Here is a 19,737-nt window from a genome sequence, read left to right on the forward strand (position 1 = left end):
TCAGCCTCGGGGCATCAATTTTCATCTCCCTTTCACAGTAAAGGCTGGACACAATCTGGGGTGTTCGAGACAGAGTGGCCTGGGTAAACAAAAGCTGGCTAATATCCCACTGAGACTGCATGCAATATTAATGCCTCCCCTACCAATATGAAAGCACAGTTTGAAATGTGAGATAATGGGCAAACCCTGTATTATGATTAGTATAACTTTAAGCCCTTGGTGACTTAACAGGTAGGAGAAGTTGGCTATGATTGCTATGGTCACAACTGTATCATTTTCATTGCCACCAGGCATGGAGCAAGCAGCCCAATGGTCACTCTCTGCCCCCAGCCTCTTCTAGCCACCCAGCACTCTAACTTCAGCTGAGGTAAGACACTAGCTTTCTGAGGCTCAAAAACCTCCGGGATATAACTAAGCCTTAATGCCTGTCACTCGGCGTTAAGCACACTCGGCGTTACGCACCTCCATCACTTAGAACGGCTATCACAAACCGCCCTCAGCGAACAAGCTGAAGGAAAAAGAATGGGAGGGGAGTGCCTCTCTCTCCAAGGCTGGCTCCCGCTGCCCATGTTGCAGGTAAGACAGAGGAGACCCCAGCCTCTGAAATCTTGTGAGGACCACTCAGCTTCTGTGGCTCTGTTTTGTGACTTTTGGGGGTGGGGTGGGGAATGGCTCAGCGGGCAGAAGGCTTGAGGTGGGAGCTTGAGAACTGAAGTAAATGCTGAGCCCTACAAAGGCCTGCTACAGTCTCAGGGCTCAGAGGGCCCAGATGGCCCCAGAGCATGATGGCTGCGTTCAAGTGAGGGCGCCTGCCTCAAAATACAAGGTGGAGAGTAACAGAGGAAGTCAGCTCACATCAACATCTGGATATACACAGACAGACAGACAGACAGATTGACAGTCTCTCCCTCTCTCTCTGATGTGACTCTTCTGCTAGGACAGTTTCTGCTGCCTGGTGGTCTTCGCACAGTCCTACAGTCCTAGAGCTTGAGATGTCACCTGTCCAACCCCTACACCCCGAGTCCTAGTCACCTAGACTCTCACATGGTCTGTCTCCCCCTTAGTCAGTGGGCTCTGGATCCCCCGGGACACAAAATGACTCTAGAAATGTCTGGGTGGGCTGCATAGCTAGTTCAAAGCCAGCCTGGCTTAGAAGAAGCTTCCAGCACTGACAAACTGACCCAGGCTGTTTGTCCTGGCTGCTGAGGATGGCATGCCTACATCACACACCTCCTGAGAAGACAAGGTTCGGGGTGTGGCAACCTTTTGGCCTGTGGGCTCAGGGAGAAGGCTCGTGTCTCTCACTGAGGCCCGGCTGGAATAAGAGGGCACAGCTGGGCTGGCAGCATCAGACCAAGGTGGCCGTAAATGGAGAAACGATGAAAGGGAAGACTTACCCTCGATCCCAACGAAGACGGTCAGTCCGAAACAGATGAAGAAAACGGCAAACACGAGGACGAAGTGGCGTTTGGAGAGCGTGTAGAGCCGCATGGGCGCCAGCCTGTGGAGCAGAAGCTGGGGATGAGGACAGTCTGGTCTCACACAGTCCCTGCCTGCCCAGGCCAGCACCATCGCAGGCTGCATCAGCCCCGTGCCGGCCTCAGACGCACACTGCTCCAAAACCAGATGACCACCCCTTACTAAATAGCCCAGATGACCTTGGTGACCTCTCACGAGTGGGTCAGCTGTACGCTGTGTGTCAAAGCCTCTCTGGCCTGCCTCATGTCGTCAGAGAAGGAATTTTTGTTCTCATGGCAAGGAGAAGTGTCATCATGCCGTAGAACCGACCTAATCTTTTATATAGCTCACTTCTAGCTGCCAGGGTGCAGCCACAGCCCAGACTGACAAGGTATAGTCGTCACTGCCTAGCAGACTGAGAATGCCAGCTATTTCCATCTGGTTTGCCTCACGCTCGGAGTCCCTCAGAGCTGCCAAGAGAAGCTCCCCACTCTGGTGAGGAGCAGCCTACCCTTCCCAGAAGAGAGCTTCTAACTCCTTCATGGAGTGTGTGGGGGCGGTGGGGGGCTACAACCCTCCGTGACCTACAGGAACACAGGCCATTCAGAGGCTTGATGACAGCACACATGTACGCTTTCCCTCAGAACAAAGCATGGAGAGACAGCTCAGCGGTTACAGTCGTGTAGTGCTCTAGTCAAGGACCCCAGTTCAGTTCCCAGAACCCACATCAGGCGGCTCACAACCGCCTGGAACTCCACCTCTAGGGGATCTGATGCTCTCCTGGCCTCAGAGAAAATTACACGTACAACAACCACAACCTCAGGCCCACCGTGCATACATGCTACATGTAATTTTAAAATGAAAACAAATCTTTAAAACCAACAATAAAAAAAAAACACACACACACACACACACAGGAAAACGCTTGCTGCTCGGCACTCTGAATAGCATATTGGGCAGGTACACCAAAGAAATGCCTAAGTACCCTCAGCTTTGCAAAAAACACTGGCAATCCGTAGGTACAAAGCTGTGTCCTCCAGAGTGGCGGCAGTGTCCTGAGCAAAGGAGCCCTGTTTGTACTCCAATTAGTTTCACTACTAAAAACCCCACTAGAGTCCTAGGGAGACGATGACCTCCCTCCCCAAGAGAGGGGCTTAGTGTTTGCTTGATGGCTGTACCTATGGCCTAAGGCCCTGCTGTTTGCCTTGGAAGCTGAAAGCAAACGGAAGGCGGAGTCCACCCTGACGGAGGCGGGGCCTGCACACCCAGGGTAAGGTTACCAACTTGTGCTCACAAGGCACAGGGTCCTTCCACACGTGCTTGAGGCTCCAGATGGCAGGAAGTCAGTCAGCCACTGGGCTGGGCAGGCTCAGCACAAAGGTGAAGCCTGGGAGCCAGGGCCACTCTGAGTGACGTGGCACTGATGACCATGCAGCCGTCTGGGTGGCCCTGGCTGACTCTCAGATCACTCTCCAATCATTCGGTGAACGAGGAAGCCTGGAGGTTTCCCTGGGACTCTGCCTCCAACAGAGGCATGATGGGAGGAGGTGCTGGAGGGAGCCTGTGCTGCTAGCCTAGATTAAGGGTCCCAAGGGCCTCGTGTAGTAGAGACAGAACTGGCCCCTGCGAAGGAGCCAGATTCCTTTGTAAAATGCAGTTCTCACTCCAAAAGGGCATAAGACGGAGTGTAGTCTGAGCTAAACATGCGTGATCATGGCCCAGGTATGTGGATTCATATTACTTTGATGATATCGTCCACCATGCAAGTGGTTACAACACCTTTTATCAGTCAATAATACATTTCCCAAGTACATTAGTGGGACACTAGGCAGGCGGGTTACAGGGAAAGGGGAAGTCTCTGCTGTAGGCTTCAGGTGCTGACTGATGGTATTCTTAGTGTTGGGATTGGTGGGACCTAATGGCTGTGTTTTAGTAAAGGTTACCATGGCTGTGATGAAACACCATGACCAACGCAACTTGGGAGGAAAGGGTTTATTTTTTATTTGGTTTACGATTCCACATCACAGCTCATCATCAAAGGAAGCCAGGGCAGGAGCTGATGCAGAGGCTATGGAGGGAGCTCTTCACGACTTGCGCAGCCTGTTTTTTTGTTTTTTTGTTTTTTTTTTAGCATCCAGGACTACCTGTCCAGAGATGGCCCCACCCTCAATGGGCTGGGCCATCCCACATTAGTCACTAATTAAGAAAGTGCCCCACGGGCTTGCCTGCAGCCCAATCTGATGGAAGCATTTTTTTTTTTTTTTTTTTCCTCTGCCTGGGTTCCTTTCTCTCTGATGACTCCAAGCTGTTCAGGTTGTGATGGGGGATGTCATTCTGTAAATATTCTGTAAATTCTCATTACTGGTTAATGAATAAAGCACTGTTGGCCAATAGGAAAGCAAGACAGGTGGGACTAGGAGACAAGGTGGATTCCAGGAAGTAGCAAGGAGGAGTCAACATGGAGAGGCTGGGGAGACGAGATGCAGACCCCATTCCTTGGTGAGATGAAAGCACGTGGAAATATTAGATTAACAGAAATGGGCTAATACTTGAGACAGAGCTAGCCGATAAGAAACAAGTAAATGGCCAACAGCATTATATCAAATACAGAGTCTCAGCGTGTTAATTGGGGCTGGCGCGGCGGCGGGACAAGACCAGCAGCGGGAGGAAAAAACCTTACTCCCTACAAGGTTGGTATAAAACCAGTCATCATGGCCGTTACTACACTGCAAAGGTTGCACCTGGAGGTAGAAAGGATGTTAGGACAGACACGCAGGAAGGTGGTGGATGGCGTGGGAGAACTCTGGCTCTCAGTAGCCCTGCCGCTGTTCAGCCGCCACCGCCATCTTGCAGAATCTTCAATACAGGTGTGGCTTTTTCAGCTGGGTTCACACTTCGAGTTTACAGATAGGGAAGCTGAGATTCGGAGGCGACAGGCCTGCCCAGGTTGTCACAGACACGGTATCTGGCAGCCCCTGTGGCTTCCCTGGAGGGAGGAGGCTCTGGGAGACAGGACCCAGTTAATGCCCATCTGAAAAAGCCCCGTGGAATGCGAATTTTGGCAGAAAAGCAAGTGTCCCTCGTGTGCCTCTCTGTGACCCAGGTATCTGTTTATTTGTACAGTGTGTTTGGATATATTTTTGTTTTTAAGTCTGAAAGGAAGGGATGGTTTCTAGGCAACTACACACGACATTTCCACGTAGAAATCAAAATTTACACAAAGCTAAATGGACGGGGTTGTGGAAACGGCGCAAACAGGGTTAGCTAACAGCATCTCACCAGCATTAATGATGCGATTGCGGCGAACGTGGCAGGTGGCGGGAACAGTGTTCTCTATGGACCGAAAGTGGCTTTCAGGGATCTCAGAGCCATTTGTGACCTGGCCCTGCTGGTAGATTAGGCACCAAGCAAATGGACGCAGGGAAACCAAAGGAAGGTCAGATTTTAAATCTGGAGTTAAAAATGCATCCTTTGGCCAAGCATCGTGGCGCACGCGCCTTTAATCCCAGCGCTCCGGAGGCAGAGGCAGGTGGGTCTCTCTAGGTTGAAGGCCAGCCTGGACCACACGGTAATCATGAGGACAGACAGGGCTACACAGAGAATCCCATCTCAACCAACAAATGTACCACTGATGTCCTCAATGCCTGGTTACTTAGCAGCCGAGAAACAAGCCGAATAAGGAGACATTAAGAAAGTGCCTGATGGCACAGGAGACTAAGCCGCTTTTCACAAGAAAATCTGTTAAAGCCAAACGCTTCCTTCCTAAGAGTATGCCTCTCCTCCTTCCAGATCCCAGTCAGATAAAATGAAACTCAAAATTCTAAGTCAGGAAGGCATGGAAGGCCCCATGTCAGCATCTGAACATGCTTGCAGCGTAGACTCAGTTACACGGACCCCTGCCACCAGGCCTTGTCCTTCCCGCTAACCAGAGTCAGCTCCCAGGTAACTCTCCCGACTCGAGTGAGAGACCCCAGCCACTATGGGAAGAGCAGGCCACCTCTCAGGGTCTCGGGGTGTTACTGGAAGCGATCAACCATTCACTGGCATCTCCACGCTCCCCAGCCCAGAGCTGCCCTGTGCCCTATATGGTAAGCGTCCGATCACTTCTGAGTCTCCACCTTCTCTGCCCGGCCTGGTCTTACCGTTTCCTCCTCTGGGCTCCGCTACGTTCCCTGCCATGAAAACCCACCAGCTGCTGTAGGTGTTAACTGTCCTCCCCCAGGCCACCTTCAGTGCTGTCTGTGGCGCTTTTGCCTTCTACACTGAAGGCAGGCGCAGCAGCTCTGTGTCACTTTGGCCTGACTCACGCCCACACCATCCTCAAGGCTCATGCATGCCCCCCCCCCATCAGCCCGGCTCTGAATCCCTGTCACCGCCATTATGCCCACTAAGCACGTCTCTCTCTCCAGCACGGGCCCCTCACAGCCCATAAAACAAGAACAGATGACAAGAACTCATGACTGACTGCCAAGTGTGTGACAAGGCAGGACTCAGCTTTGTGGAGAGTGAGAGGGTACCTCCGGGTGCTGGCTTGTCTGCCCCGGAATATTTAACTTTGTGAAGACGTGTTTGTTTAACCTGGCAAAGATGTGTTACATTTGTTTCGCCTTGCCTGCCCCGGGCACCTGGATGGTTTAATAAAGAGCTGAATGGCCAGCAGGCCAGGCAGGAGAGGGGTAGGTGGGGCTGGCGGGCAGAAAGAATAAGTAGACAGGGAAATCTTGGCAGGAGAGAGAAGAAGAAAATAAAGGAGAAGGACAGGGGCATGACCGGGGCATGCAGTCTCTGGGCAGACATAAGAAACAGTGATAAACAGAAGGGAAAAAAGGAAAAAACCCCAGAGGGAAAACATAGATGAAGAGAAACAGGTTAAGTTATCAAAGCTAGCAAACTAAGCCTAAGCTAAGGCCGAGCACTCATAACTGATAATAAGTCTCCCTGCCATGATTTGGGAGCTGGCTGGGGGCAGAGGGAAAACACATCACCGCTTTTACAAAGGACCCCAAGCCATCACCTAAAAGGAAGCAGGTTTACTCCCAAGACTTACCTCTTCAAGCCACTAGAACGGTGGAGAGGCCTGAAGCTACAAGCCTGGGGAGGTGACCTGGGTGGTAAAGCCCTGACATACAAGCAAGAGACCAGCACAAATCCATGCACAGCACTGGCAGTCGCCAGTGAATTTCTGAAGCTTCCGGCCAGCCGTTCTAGCCAAATCTGTGAGCTGCAGATTCGGTGAGAAAGAGAGACCATCTCAAAAGGTAAGGTGGACAGTGACCGAGGGACACAGCCAGCCTTGACCTGCAGGCTCCACTGGAGCCCATGTGCAGGCAGACAGGCTCTAATGTACGGAAAACAGAAGGCTGAAGGGAGAGAGTACACAGGCGATCGGATGGCTACTTGGTCAAATGGTACCCAGATTCCCACTTCAGTGGGAAAGGGTTTTGGATCTATTGCTCCACTTCATATTTTAGTTGAGTCTATTCCACACACACACACACACACACCCCGCAGTTGGCATAAAAACAATCTCTCTTTTGGTTCAAGGTACTAGCTTGGTGCCCACAAGCCCGGATCCTCACTTTCTACCATGGGAGTGGCATTTTATCCCTCTTAGGACAGAATAAGCCGAGTGCTTGGAAGGCTGTTTTGCAGGTTGTGGAATTATCGAACAAAGGGTTTAGAGTAATGTAATGAAAACTTAACACGATAACCAATCATATTGGTTGTCAGTTGTGCACACGTGTCTCTGCTGGAGTGGGGGAGGGTGGCATTCCTTCTGTTTTGTTATACTTACTGGTTTTCTTCCCCATGTAGCCCTGGCTGGCCTGGAGCTTGCTATGTAGAACTCTCTGGCTTCAGACTCAGAAAGCCACCTGCCTGCCGCTCTCTGCGTGGTCTACCCTACCCTACAACTTAATTCATTTTTCAAGCAGGATTTTAATTTGTTGCCTAGGCTAGACTCAAACACCTGGGTTTAGGAGATCCTCTTACCTTAGCCTCCCAGTCTCGACCAGAACCCCAGGAATGGTCCATCATACCCAGCTTTTCCCCTATTTTAGAGAAAACAAAATTTGGACCCCTGGCATAGTAACTCTGAAGACCCACTGTGTACCTTTAGCCCCAGCCAGTGAGGGGAAACCTGGCATTTCCTGTGTACCTGCTTGATGACAGGCTAGTCACCTGGGGAGGAACCCTGGAGAACAGGTATTAGCAGGCCTTTTAAAGTAGGGGAAGTAAGGGATGGGGGCGGGCAGCAGGAGGTAGAGTCCGAATCTGAACGCACACCCAGCATGTGAGGGGCGAGCTTTGGGAAGGGAGCCACTGTCCCCTCACACTCTCTACGGTCCCTCTCCATCTTGATCTTTTAAAATAACCAACACTTGGCAGGAAAGGCTAAGGGGGAATACCAGAAGGACGAAGTGTTGTCAATCAGCTAAGTCGAATAGACTGCAAACCATTGAGCAGACTTCCAAAGAGGCATCGTGGGGACATTCGAGGCCTAATGCATCTTAACACACAAAGATCTAGGCTTCCGAAGGAAGCATGAATTCAAGCATGTTTTTCCTGGGCCACAAGCCCAGTGGTTTGCACCCAGATACATGCCGGTTAGGTCACTGAACACCCTCCAAACAGGAGAAGGAGGAAGGCCAGATGCTGATCACACAGGCCATAGTCCGGCACCACCAGGTTGTTTATTTAGTCCATACCCCTGGCAGGCAAGCGTCTCCACCATGGGTCAGCAAGGTGACTTGGGGCGAATCACTCTGTCTGTCCCTCTACAGTATTGGGCCCCTAAACTGTAACACCCAGGAAACGGGGACCTGAAGTTTCCAGAAGGATGAAGCCTTGCTCCCAAGCACCCTTGACAGGGCACACATTAGCTGCCATCATCTGCTGCCCAGGGTGTGGGCTGTGGAGTCTGACTATGGAAGCTACCGTCTCAAAGGAGACTTGCTATAAGCCTGTTTCCTTTCCCTTATTTGTAGCTTCGAGTAATATGAGTAGCCCGTTTGGTTCCCATCAAGTCACAAGCACTTCTAACTCTGGCTCTGGGAGCCCAACACCTTCTTCTGGCCTTTTGGGGCACCAACACACACACACACACACACACACACACACACACACAGGGAATTTTAAAGGGGATACAGGAGTCTCTGCCACACAGTTAACACTCGAGTTTTCTTTAACTTTTAGACATCATTTTCATTCAGGAAAAGACAAAAATTACCCTAAGAGATACATACCACCCTTACCCTATTGCCCGTCATAGCCTAAGGCTGCCTCTTAGACAGTAAATGCCACACTCTGGGCAACCAACCCTTAACAAAGCTGCAGTCTGCAATCCCTCCCAGGGTCCTTCCCCTAGTAATGGCTTTCCTCTGGGCTAGGACCTGGTCAAGGCCCAACTCCCCCACATCCTCTGCCTCTCTGCGCCCGCCCCAGCCGGTAAAGTGCTAAGGATGGGGTACACTCTCAGATCCAGGCCTGAGAGGACACCCCTGAAGCATGCAGCCGCCACTCTGCTACACAAAGACCACCTTCGTCTGTGCAGACCTAACTCACCTCCAGCTGGCCTCTAATCCACCCGAGTCAGTCAGGACTTCCTCCATGGGCCGAAGTGACCCAAGTCAACCTTCTCGGGAAGGAGGAGGAAAGACTCTTTCCACCGCGGGCTCTTGCATGGAGAAAACGCTTCCTGAGTTACCCTGCTGCTCCCGGAACCCCGAATGAGCCCGAATGGGCACCCGGTCGCCCAAGGCCACCTTTCAACCTCCACGCCGCCCCGACTCCAGGCACTCCCTCACCGCTACTCAGGTGCACACCCAGGCGACAGCTGCGTCAACAGCAGCTTTAGGGATGGCGTCCCTGGGGTTCGGTTTCTCCTCGTAAAAAAAAAAGAAAAGAAAAGAAAAGAAACCTCCGCACTTCACAGAACGACTCGGGGCCCCAAGTCAGCAGATTGTAAAACTCGTAAAAAACTCGGCAGCCGAGAGATCTAACGAGGCTGTGCCAGCCCCGGCGTGCCCACGTCACCAAACGCCACCGAGAAGCGCGTCTGGGGCAGCCGAGGACCCCGATCGCAGCTGGGGGGTCCAGCTCCAGCTGGCGGGTGCACCCTCACCGACTCTGCACGCGGGGCAGCTGCGGTCCAGCCCTCTCCGCGGGTCCCCGCTGAGACCCGCTCGCCCTCTCCCGGCGCCCCGCGGCGCGCACGAGCCTGGGGGACCCCAACTTCAGGCCCCCGGGGGGGCCCCACGCCCAAGCCCACGGCCCGCCACTTACGGTTCCATCTCGGATCCCCGGGCCCTCGGCCCCCGCCGGCGCGTCCCGAGCTCGCCCGGCGTCCCGCAGCCTCCGCAGCCGCAGCCCGAGCCACCCGCGAGACCGAGCAGCCGGCCGCCCGCGGAAAACGCATCAGAGCGCGACGCGCAGTCACGTGCGCGGAAGCGGCGGGCGGGGGGGGGGAGCAGGGCGGAGCGGCCTCCCGCAGCACTCGCGCTGGACACCTGTCACGTGGGTGATCGGCGCGGATGAGCCAGCCCCGAGGCCAAAACAAAAACAAAAACAAAAACCAACCCCAAGAGCACTGACCCCAGAGTCCGCGTCCAAGTCCCCAGACTCGGCTGCTTCCTCTTTCTGTCATCTCCGAAAGGAGAGGGGAAGTAAGCAAGGCACTGTCAGCATCTCTCTGAAGTTTGCTACCGTGTATGTACCAGGACCTTGTGTCTCTCTAGCAACCATTAAAACTAAAGCCCAGTCCCGAAGCTGAGGGAGACGAGCATGCCCAGTGCAGTGTCCCGTCCTCCAGCCTGCAGGACTCAGGCCAACTCCTCTGCCTCCTGTATCTCCCTTAGCCTTTGCCCCCTCGGTGACACGGGAGCCTGTACTCATCAGTCCCAATCAATCAGGGTGAAAGGGATGCTAGTTCCGCCCAGTATTTGAGCGGTGCCATTCCGGCCACGATCCCTGCCCTTGCCACTCACCGCTTTTTAAGTGCCCCTTCTCTTTCCAAGACTTGACGGCCTAGCCTGGAAGGCACTGTGCACATGAGCCTTAGTCAAATGATTCAGGAGGACTTGCTGACTGACTAGCAGTACACCAGCCTGCTTTCTAACCCTGAGAGAATGGGGAAGCCTTCTCGTGGGATCAGAGACACGAAAGTAGGGCCCGTGAGTGCCCTTACCTTCTGGCTAAGGTGAGCTAGTGGCTCTCCTTGACCTGAGACTTTTCACAGTGTAAACTCTGAAAGTGCCACATGTAGGGAAGAACGGCCAGCCAAAGAAACACATCCTGAGCAGAGCCAAAAGACACACAGTTTGGCCCTTCAACCAGCGTCAGTGAAAGAAATACACCCTGCCCCTAAAATGAGAGCCAAGAGGCTAAAAAGGACCCGTGAAAGAAAACACACTTTGGCCCTGAAACCAGAGCCAGATCTGCCCCTAAACCTGCTGTAGAAAAGCCAACCAATCCCTGAGCATGAGATGTAGCCAATCTGAGCTCAGGGAGTGCGATCTGACCAATCCCCACCCTGGAAATCTCCCTGGAAAAACTCCGCCCCCTAAAAGCCCCTATATAAACCCTGTACCTATCTATGGCACTTGGGCTGCCTCCTCTGCTGTGGAAGAGAACAGCCACTCTCCTGGATTCTTTCCTCCCAATAAGTCTTGAATGAGGTTTGGGTGAGACCTTCCTTCGCCAGAATGGTTCCCGAAGCCAGAGTGGAGCAGGGCTGTGACACTTGCCCTGGGGAGACCTTCCCCTAAGGAAGGGGAGCAGAATTGTGACAGCTTCAACCTCCCTTGCAGGAGCAGGGCTGTAAGCTGCTAACTATGACCTGTGGCGTTCTGTGACTCCCGAGCGCCTTTCCATTCTAGCTGTAACACCCGACTGAGTATTCTGTGGCTAAGTGCCGGAGTCCATCCCCATCTGATCCCAGCTGTCAAAATGCCTACCCCACATCGTGGAGACCCCCTCAGATTGCAGGCAAAGTGCGCGGCAGCAAGTCACGGCCTGGGTTCTGCTTTTTATTATTGTGGGCTGTTTCTGTGAGTCGCCAGGCAACCGTGTCTTGGAAAAGGTCCTTGAAAAAGTTTGGTTCCGTCAGGAACAGAACCAGGGACAGCAGTCTCCATGTTAATTTCATCAAGCGGGGAGAGGGGTTGGAGACAAAGGGGGCAGAGGAGCATGCTGCAAGGGTCTGAGGTGGCTGGAAATTTCACCACACATAGCTGATTGCTCTACAGGATAGTGACAGAGACCTGACAGACAGCGGCCAGAAGACACGTCTCTCAGCTGGTCCTACCACCTGTGGCCCCGGGTTAAGGTTTTTGCCTACACATCCGGTATGACTACCCGTCCCAGGCAAACAACCTAGGGCCAGTGCCTGTAGGTACCGGGCAGCCCATGAGTGACAAGCGAGCCTCCCTTGTCAGCACCAATGGGCCAGGGTCTGTGGTGGCAGAGGCTGGGAACCATGTGTGTGGGTTCCACCAGGGAAGCAGACTGGTGTGAGGACCCAGGTGGAAAGCCAAAGTAGGGACAGCTTGAGTTTGGGCAAGGTCAGATCTGAGGAACTGGCCAAAGGGATCCTGCACTCAGAAACTGGAGGTTGCTATGGAAATGCAGTCCTTTGGGGCTTTCTGGGGGCGGTGACCTGGTCTCCACAGTGACCTCAGTGAGTGCCTACCTGGGTGTGAATCCCTCCAGCAGAGCAGGCAGCCTGAGCATGTGTAGGGGACCCTGGTATGGATCCAGGACTGGGGCAACAAAACAAAAGGGCGGGTGAGCAGATTGGCTTAGGACAAAGGGGACACAAAGTGTGCCGAAGGGAGATCACTTGGGGACCTTTAAGAAACCTCAGCCCAGTTACAGCAGGTCTGAAGTGCGGCTTGGGACGGGTGCTCTCCCCCCAGATTCTGCACAGCAAGTTTGCTAATCAAGAGCAGCTCTTCCTGGGGGCCAGCTGCATCTCCGAGCTTCTATGGATGCTCTCCCTTTAATATTCGAAAGCAGCGGGTGTCATCCCAGCAGAGAGTGACGGTGAGTGTCACTGGCTATCATGGGCATGGCTCTTAATGCTGGGGACTAGGACAAAGCAATGATTTACTCTGCAGTCCCCAGGATACAGAAGCTGGCTACCTGCAGAAGCTTCTGGTCTCCACGCTGGCCATGAGACCAGGCAGAGGTCAACCTACCCTTTCCCCCCAAACATGGGCCTGCACCCTAGACTCATCAGGGCAGTCACAAACTGAGGGACAAGCTGCTGACGTCTGGTGGGAAGTGCAGTAGAGCATTGCTCAATGTGCCATCCCAGAGCAAATGGCTAAAGGGGCTCTTTGCTGGCCACACAGATGTCACAGCACAGCCTCCTCGTCCTTTCCAAGATCTCTCTGGCTCCTTCATTCAACAAGGAGCAGAGCAAGACAGGGAGTGCCCAGCGGCTCCTAAGGCCCCCACCATTACAGAGGCAACACTCACAACGGGGGGTCTCTGACGGGAGAAGGGGGAGAGCAAGAACAGGCAGGCATCTGGCTGATGGTTGGTCCTCAGCTCCTGTGTTACATTTCCTGTGTAACAAGCCAAAGGCTGCTCAGTTAGATCGTAAGGATCCATAAACTGCTGAGGCAGGGTAAGGCTGAGGTGGGCCAGTCCTAGGCACAGGATGGATCGGCCCAGCTACAGGACCCAGAGTCACGGAATCCTCTGCTTCTGCCTTGAACACACAGATGGGGGCTTTCCCTTGGTTTCCTGGCTCTGGACTAAAGCGAACAACTCGGGAACACACAGGGTAGGGGAGGATGGAGTATAGAGAGTTCCAGGGCAGGCAGGTACAGCAATGACCTGGGGCTTTGGGGAGAGCTTGCCTCCTGATGCCCTGTCCTAGAAGGGAAGATTTGGTTCAGACGCATCTGTTTGCTACAATTTGCTTTTCATCCATTGCTCATCTGGATCACATTAAAGTTCTAAAGTTACGGAAGCCTTCTTGATATTATTAAGACAACTGGGAATAGGAAAAAGAGAAACTATGCGATAACCTAGTTTAGAAAGAGCCTTGAGGGTTGTGTCGATGCTTTGGTTGATAAAGGGCTGGCTACACAAGCACAACTACCTGGATTCAATCCTGCAGACTCCACAATGAGCAGTCAGGCACGGTGACTGTGCTTGTAATTTCAGCTCTGAGAAGGCAGAGACAGGTGGACCCCTGGGCCACACTGACCAAGTCAGGCTAAGAGATGTGATTGTGACAGGTGATCGATCCCGTGAGAGGATATTGGAGAGAGAAGGCCAGGGGAGGGGTCGGGAAGCTGGAGAGACGGCTCAGTGGGTAGGAGTGCTTGGATCCCAACACTCATGTAAAAAGCCAGGCAGGAAAGAACATAAGGTTGGGCGCTTAGGGAGGTGGGGAGGGGGAAGCATTTAAGAAAAAAATTTAAATTAAAAAAAAATAGTTAAAGAAAAACCAGGCAGGACTGTGTAGGCAGACTCTGTCACCCCAGCCCTGTGGGGTAGAGATGAAGAATCCCGGGGGCCTGTTGGCCACCAGCCTAGCTCCAGGTTCACTAAGAGATCCTGTGTCAAGGGAGTAAGACGGAGAGGCTCTGTGTACATGCATGTGTTCACACACCGGCACACATAAGCCACAGCTGTACACATACATCACACCTGCACACACGTATACACCACACCCACAAATATATACTACACACTTATACCACACACACTTACACCACACCTACACAATAGCCACACACACACACACCACATTCATGCACATATGACACCTGCATGCATGCACACATCACACACTCCCAACCATACACATACACCACACACTTATCTTTCCCCTCCCCCACACACACACTTCAAAAATAAAAAAATGCCCAGCATGTGGAAGGCAGAGTCAGGCAGATTTCTGAGTTTGAGGCCAACCTGGTTTACGTGGTGAGTTCCAGGCCAACCGGAGCAACATTAGGACTCTAAAAGTAAATCAACAATAACTAAAATAAATACATAAAGATGATATTTAAGAAAGAAAAGCCAAGGCCGTGTCTCGTGGCTATAATGCCAGTATTGGGGAAGCTAAGGCAGAACGATCTCGACTTCAAGGCCGGCACGAACTGCAGAGGGTTGCAGGTCAGGGATAAGTAAGTAAATAACGTGCTCACCCTAAGGCCCTCACAGAAATAATCAAAGCTGATTGAACCACAAAGCAAGCAGCTCCAGTATTTTGTCTTTGTGTCTCTGCACCATCAAACCCCTGTAAGCCCGGATCTGCCCAGTCCCCAGCCGTGGACACAGGCAGGACTTGGTTACACAGCTTGGGCCCAGCAATTCTCCCTGCATTCTGAGTAAAGGTTCCTTCCACACTCCACTGGCAGTGGGTCCAGGGGAGGCATGCAGAGGCTCCTGCTGCCACAGACATCCCCTCATCTTCCTCCCTGCTGAGGCCGATGGATGTCACACTGCTCCTCCTCATTCAGTGAACAACAGTGACCAGACAGAGGGCAGCTTTGCCTGGGACTCGGACTTAAGCTTCAGTCCCACCTGAGTCTTCTATTGTGTTCATTGACAGGGACACTCAGAAGTCCTGGATGACTCAGAGGCCCAGATCAGGGAACCTCTGCCTAGCCTCTCCCTTTGATCTGGAAGCTGCCATGCAGGTAATAAGAATTATTAGTGTCTGGTTCCAATGCTGTAACCCTCCTCAATTCACACAGCCACCCTGCATGAAGTCCCTCTGTAGCACGTCCAAGTCACGCACACAGGAGCATCCCCAGACCCTCTTACAGGACGCTTGATTCTTCCCACAAGGTGCTTAATGGTGCTGTTTTGCTTAAAGCAAACGAAGGGTCCACTTTAATTCACACAGCACCAAGGAGACCTTAACAGAGTCCGTGAAATCATAGAGGTAGAACTAGGCACAGGGGGTCACTGCAGCAGAGGGCAAGAGTTCTAAGTCTCAGTAGGTCCCACCTCAGGGTCAAACCCTTCAGAACACAGGGCAAGGCCTGGAGGGATCCACAAGGCTCAGGCCTGGGCGTTCACTGGGGACCTGGCAGGGAAAGGATGTGTGTGCAGCCAGCCAACCTTCCCAGGTGACACTTGGGGTTCTGGAGCAGTTGTCTCTTTAGTGGCAAGCCCTTAAGAGACACAGTAAGAGGCCGGGGATAGTGTCTAGCTGTGAGAGTCTTGCTACGCGCAGCTGTGAAGTGCTTATCGCCATATAATATTGAATTATGGAGCAAGTGCAACACATCTATTCTACGTGGATGAACATTCAGTTGGCCTCCGGCTTAGAAACATTATACTGTACTGATGTCAGCACAGACCTGTTCTGATATGAACAGCTTCCTGTCTCTTGGTGGACTCCTATTTGTGTCCCTGAAGGACACCGTACTCAAGCGGAAACTCTGGGTAGGTGTACACCCTGCCTTTGCAGACAATGCCAATCTTCTGCAGAGATGACACCCACTTGCACCCCATCTGAAGTATAGGACAGTTACAGGTCCTTGTCAACAGCTCTGACTTCTCCACTGACGCCGTGACTGGGGGTGTGTTGGAAGAGCTCCTCCCCATGACCCATGAATATGAACAAGAAGTAGCTGCCCCGATGGCTAGCCCCTCCCCCCGCCCCCATTGCTGGACTAACAATGCTGCCTGGCCTCACTGTGCAGGCTGGCTTGGGCTGGTGTCTGTTATCTCTGGCTAAGGACATCTCTGGGATTATCTTCACATGGAACATCTCTGGTAAGGTGGCAGCCAGGGCCTTTACTTTTCTGATATGATTCCATGGTGGAATTCAGCGATTCCTCTAAATCCAGGGGGGGTTCTTGAAGGACTGAATCGAACCCAGGACCCAGGATCACATGGCTGCAGCTTCCACTAGGGGCCGATTTTGCAATTGACAGGGGCCAGCCATCATCGGGAGACCAGCCATTAACAGTTGTGTTCCTTGCTTTACCCCGTTAGAGGAAAATTGTCGACCTTGTGAGGTTAGTCCCTGGTCTTCCTGGGGGTGGGGGCAGTGTGCTTTAGTCATTAATCATGAGTGAGGGAACAAGCACGTGAGGGGGAGTGGCTGCCAACAGAGTAGTGGCAAATCTGCTGCGGCAGAGCATTCCAGCTGGGGTGCGAAGGAATGGCCCAGGGATGTGGAGACTCAGTGTGGTGGCTGAGGACAGTTTGGTGCGAAGCACCCTTCCAACTTCGGCAAATCTGTCTTCAGACTCTAACTCAGATGACGAAGACTCACAGGCTTGCCACAGGGCAGGCAGAGTGCTTGTCATTGCCGCTAGTGACCCCAGTGACTTCATGCTGCTGTTCTGGTGCGATCTGTATTCATTGTGTGATGGTCAGTATGAACTGTCAGCATGACAAAATTTAGGACTGTCCGTCTGGAAGGTGGGCCCCTGGACATGCCTGTGTTTGTGTGTGTGTGTGTGTGTGACTCCTGGATAAGCGTGTGTGTGTGTGTGTGTGTGCGCGTGAGATCCCTGGACATCCCTGTGTGTGTGAGGGGGGCCCCTGGCTAAGCCTGTGTGTGTGTGTGTGTGTGTGTGTGTGTGTGTGTATGTGTGACCCCGGGAATGCCTGGGGGAGTGTATTGATTGTGGTGGGGACCTCTGCCCACTGTGAGCAGTGCCATTCCCTAGACTGTATAAATGGAGAAAGGTTGCTGCACATTCTCTCTCTGTTGCCTGACTTTGGTTATGATGTGAATACAGCTAGTGGTCTTGATGCTCTCTGGCTTCCTGGACATCATGAACTATATCCCTGGGAGCCAGAATAAGCCCTTTCCCCTCCAGCTGCCTTTGCCAGTGTGGTTTGTTTGTTTGTTTGTTTTTATCACAACAACCGGTCTTACTTTCTGACATGGAGGCTCTAATCCACCCGAGCTGCCCGAAGATGGTATGTAACCTCTTGCCTTCCGTCTGTGCCTTGAACAGATCGTGCTCACACGTGCTCCAGGGACTTAGTACTTCTTCCTCTCCTGACATTCTCATCCATGACCCCCCACCTAGCAAGCTGCTCATTCCTTTCAAAGACTCTCCCTGACCACCTGACCTGATGTAGTCCCGTCCTGCCATCACATCTCTTGGTTTGTCTTGCTGGCTTGCATGGCAACAGGAAATCCCACATTTCTATAAATGCCTCAATTTAGTCCCAAGTCGTTCTTGCTCACGGACAAGTCTCCCACGTGTAGAGCAGTCACCGGAGAGACTCAGTACCAGCTGGATGACCCGATTGCAGATTAACCACGTGTGTGGTCTACTCTCTTTTCTGCTACCTGCATGTAGACCGCGCCCTTATTTGCTACCTCCACCAAAGAAACGTTCTCAGTAGACATGGAACAGAGCGGTGGGAAACACTCAGGAAAGAGATGGGAGGTTATCTTATTTCAACAGTACAATTTGAAATGCCCATGAGCTCCTTTCCCTGCTGGGTCTCCTAGGAGGTTTCATTAGAGGGATTAACACGGGGCTCACCGGGTCTTGGCACCATATCACCTACACTACAAAACGTTTTTAAGTTTCGTTATGATACGTGTGTGCACATGTGTCTACGATGTGTGAAGCGCAGGCACATGTATGCCCGCAGCATGCTTGTAGATGCGAGGGCACACATTTTAGAGCTGGTTTTCTCCTACCTTTACATAGGTTTGAGGAGCAAACTCAGGTCATGAGGCTTGCAAGGCAAGGGACTTTACCCGATGAGTCCCCTCATCTGTTTTTTTTTTTTTAATGGCCTTTCCATTCAGTAGCAATGGATACAGCTCCAGGAAGCCCCTGGGATTTTTAGGTTTCAGCTTTTGGAGAACAGTGTAACTATTAGCCCAGCATACAACCCTTTACCCAAACTGTGCAAACTGTTCACATGTTAGACTTCACACCTGCAGAAGCCTGGTTCAAGCTGTCCATTTCACGGATGAGGAAGACTGAGATTCGATTCAGGTAATTCCCAGCACACACAGCTACTCAGCAACACAGTCAGTCAACCTAGGCCTCTGCACCCGAGGAAGCCCTTTCCCTAGAGCCCCATGAACTACATGCAAGGCCTTTGGCTACAGACACACTTCTCCTCCAGAAAGCACAGCGCAGGGTGGAAGGCAAAGGTGCCCTTCAGCAAGCATCCCAAGCATCTGCAGGCTCCACAGTTCTGGCTTCTACTGTAGGTGAGCGGACAGAAAGAGCTCAAACAAACCCACGCCCACAGCTCCTCCAGAGGAGGAGCTCAAACGTGGATGCTACACCCATCTTGTCTGGAAAGGGAAGAAGCTATGGCTGGAGTTTCCTGGGCCTGAGCTCCCCAGCACAGAGGCGAAAGCGTATCCTGCTCCGTTAAGCTCAGGGGTGTGTGTGTGTGTGTGTGTGTGTGTGTGTGTGTGTGTGTGTGTGTGTGTGTGTGTGTAGGCGTTAGCAGGGCTCAGGTGTGTGTGTGTGTGTAAAGGCGTTGGGGGGGGTCGGTGGCTCCCCAAAGCAGGGCTCAGGTGTGAGTGTGTGTATGTGTGTGTGTAAAGGCGTTGGGGGGGTCGGTGGCTCCCCAAAGCAGGGCTTGGCCAGGCCGCGGTGGCCACCGCTAGGCAGCAGGCAGGGGAGACTGGAACATGAGGGAGGAGCCAAGCAGGGACGAAAGCACAGTCCTCCTAAGGCTAGCCTCACTGGGATGGAGAAGGGCCCAGGACCAGGCCGCCCGGGGCCGCCCTTGACCTGCAGCCCTCGCCCCGTCCCGGGCTCAGCGTTCCGCGGCTGGGGCGCGGCGGCGGGGACCCAGGGCTCGGGCCCTCCGCGCCTACCTGTAGTAGCGGTCATCCTTGAACGGGGCGAGGTCCTCCTTGAGCTCGCGGTACGCCTCCCGCAGCCGCTGGCACAGCTGCTTGAGGCCGCTGCAGAGCGGCGGCTCGAAGGCAGGGTACTCCGCGTCCATGCCCGCGCCTCACCGCGCCGCGCTCCGCCCTCCGGAACGCCGCCCTCGCCCTCTCCCCACCGGCACGGGCCTCGGGCGCACTTGGGCGGGACCGGGCAGGGGGAGGAGCAGAGGCCAGGAGCCGGGGAGGGGGCGCGCACGGAGGCGCCGGCGCCACCACGCCAGCCGAGGCCCCAGCCGCCGCCCGCCTGCCAGGGGTCCGCCCGGGGGAGGGAGGCCCAGCCCAAGATTATCAGCACCCCAGTGCCGCCCTCCCTGGGGCTCTGCACCGAGGAAAGTGGCGAGATAAGCCGGGGGAAACCGGCTTGAGGGCGGGCCCGGGGGCCTGTTTTGCAGGGAATGGCCAAGGCTGGA

General features: G+C 53.3%; 1 protein-coding gene across 1 annotated transcript in view; it reads right to left on the minus strand.

Moving 5' to 3' along the window:
* Nucleotides 1–19,427, minus strand: part of Tmem181 (transmembrane protein 181) — a 43,085-nt gene extending 23,658 nt beyond the window's left edge. Inside the window, exons 1-2 of the mRNA XM_051206045.1 lie at nt 19,253–19,427; nt 1,398–1,501 (exon numbers count right to left, since the gene is read on the minus strand). Of these exons, the coding sequence (XP_051062002.1) occupies nt 1,398–1,501; nt 19,253–19,383 (235 nt within the window). The 5' untranslated portion in view covers nt 19,384–19,427. The remainder of the gene's footprint in view (nt 1–1,397; nt 1,502–19,252) is intronic.
* Between the last annotated feature and the right edge of the window lie 310 nt (nt 19,428–19,737).

Source organism: Phodopus roborovskii, unplaced genomic scaffold, assembly GCF_943737965.1.
Source record: "Phodopus roborovskii unplaced genomic scaffold, PHOROB, whole genome shotgun sequence".
Lineage (NCBI taxonomy): Eukaryota > Metazoa > Chordata > Mammalia > Rodentia > Cricetidae > Phodopus > Phodopus roborovskii.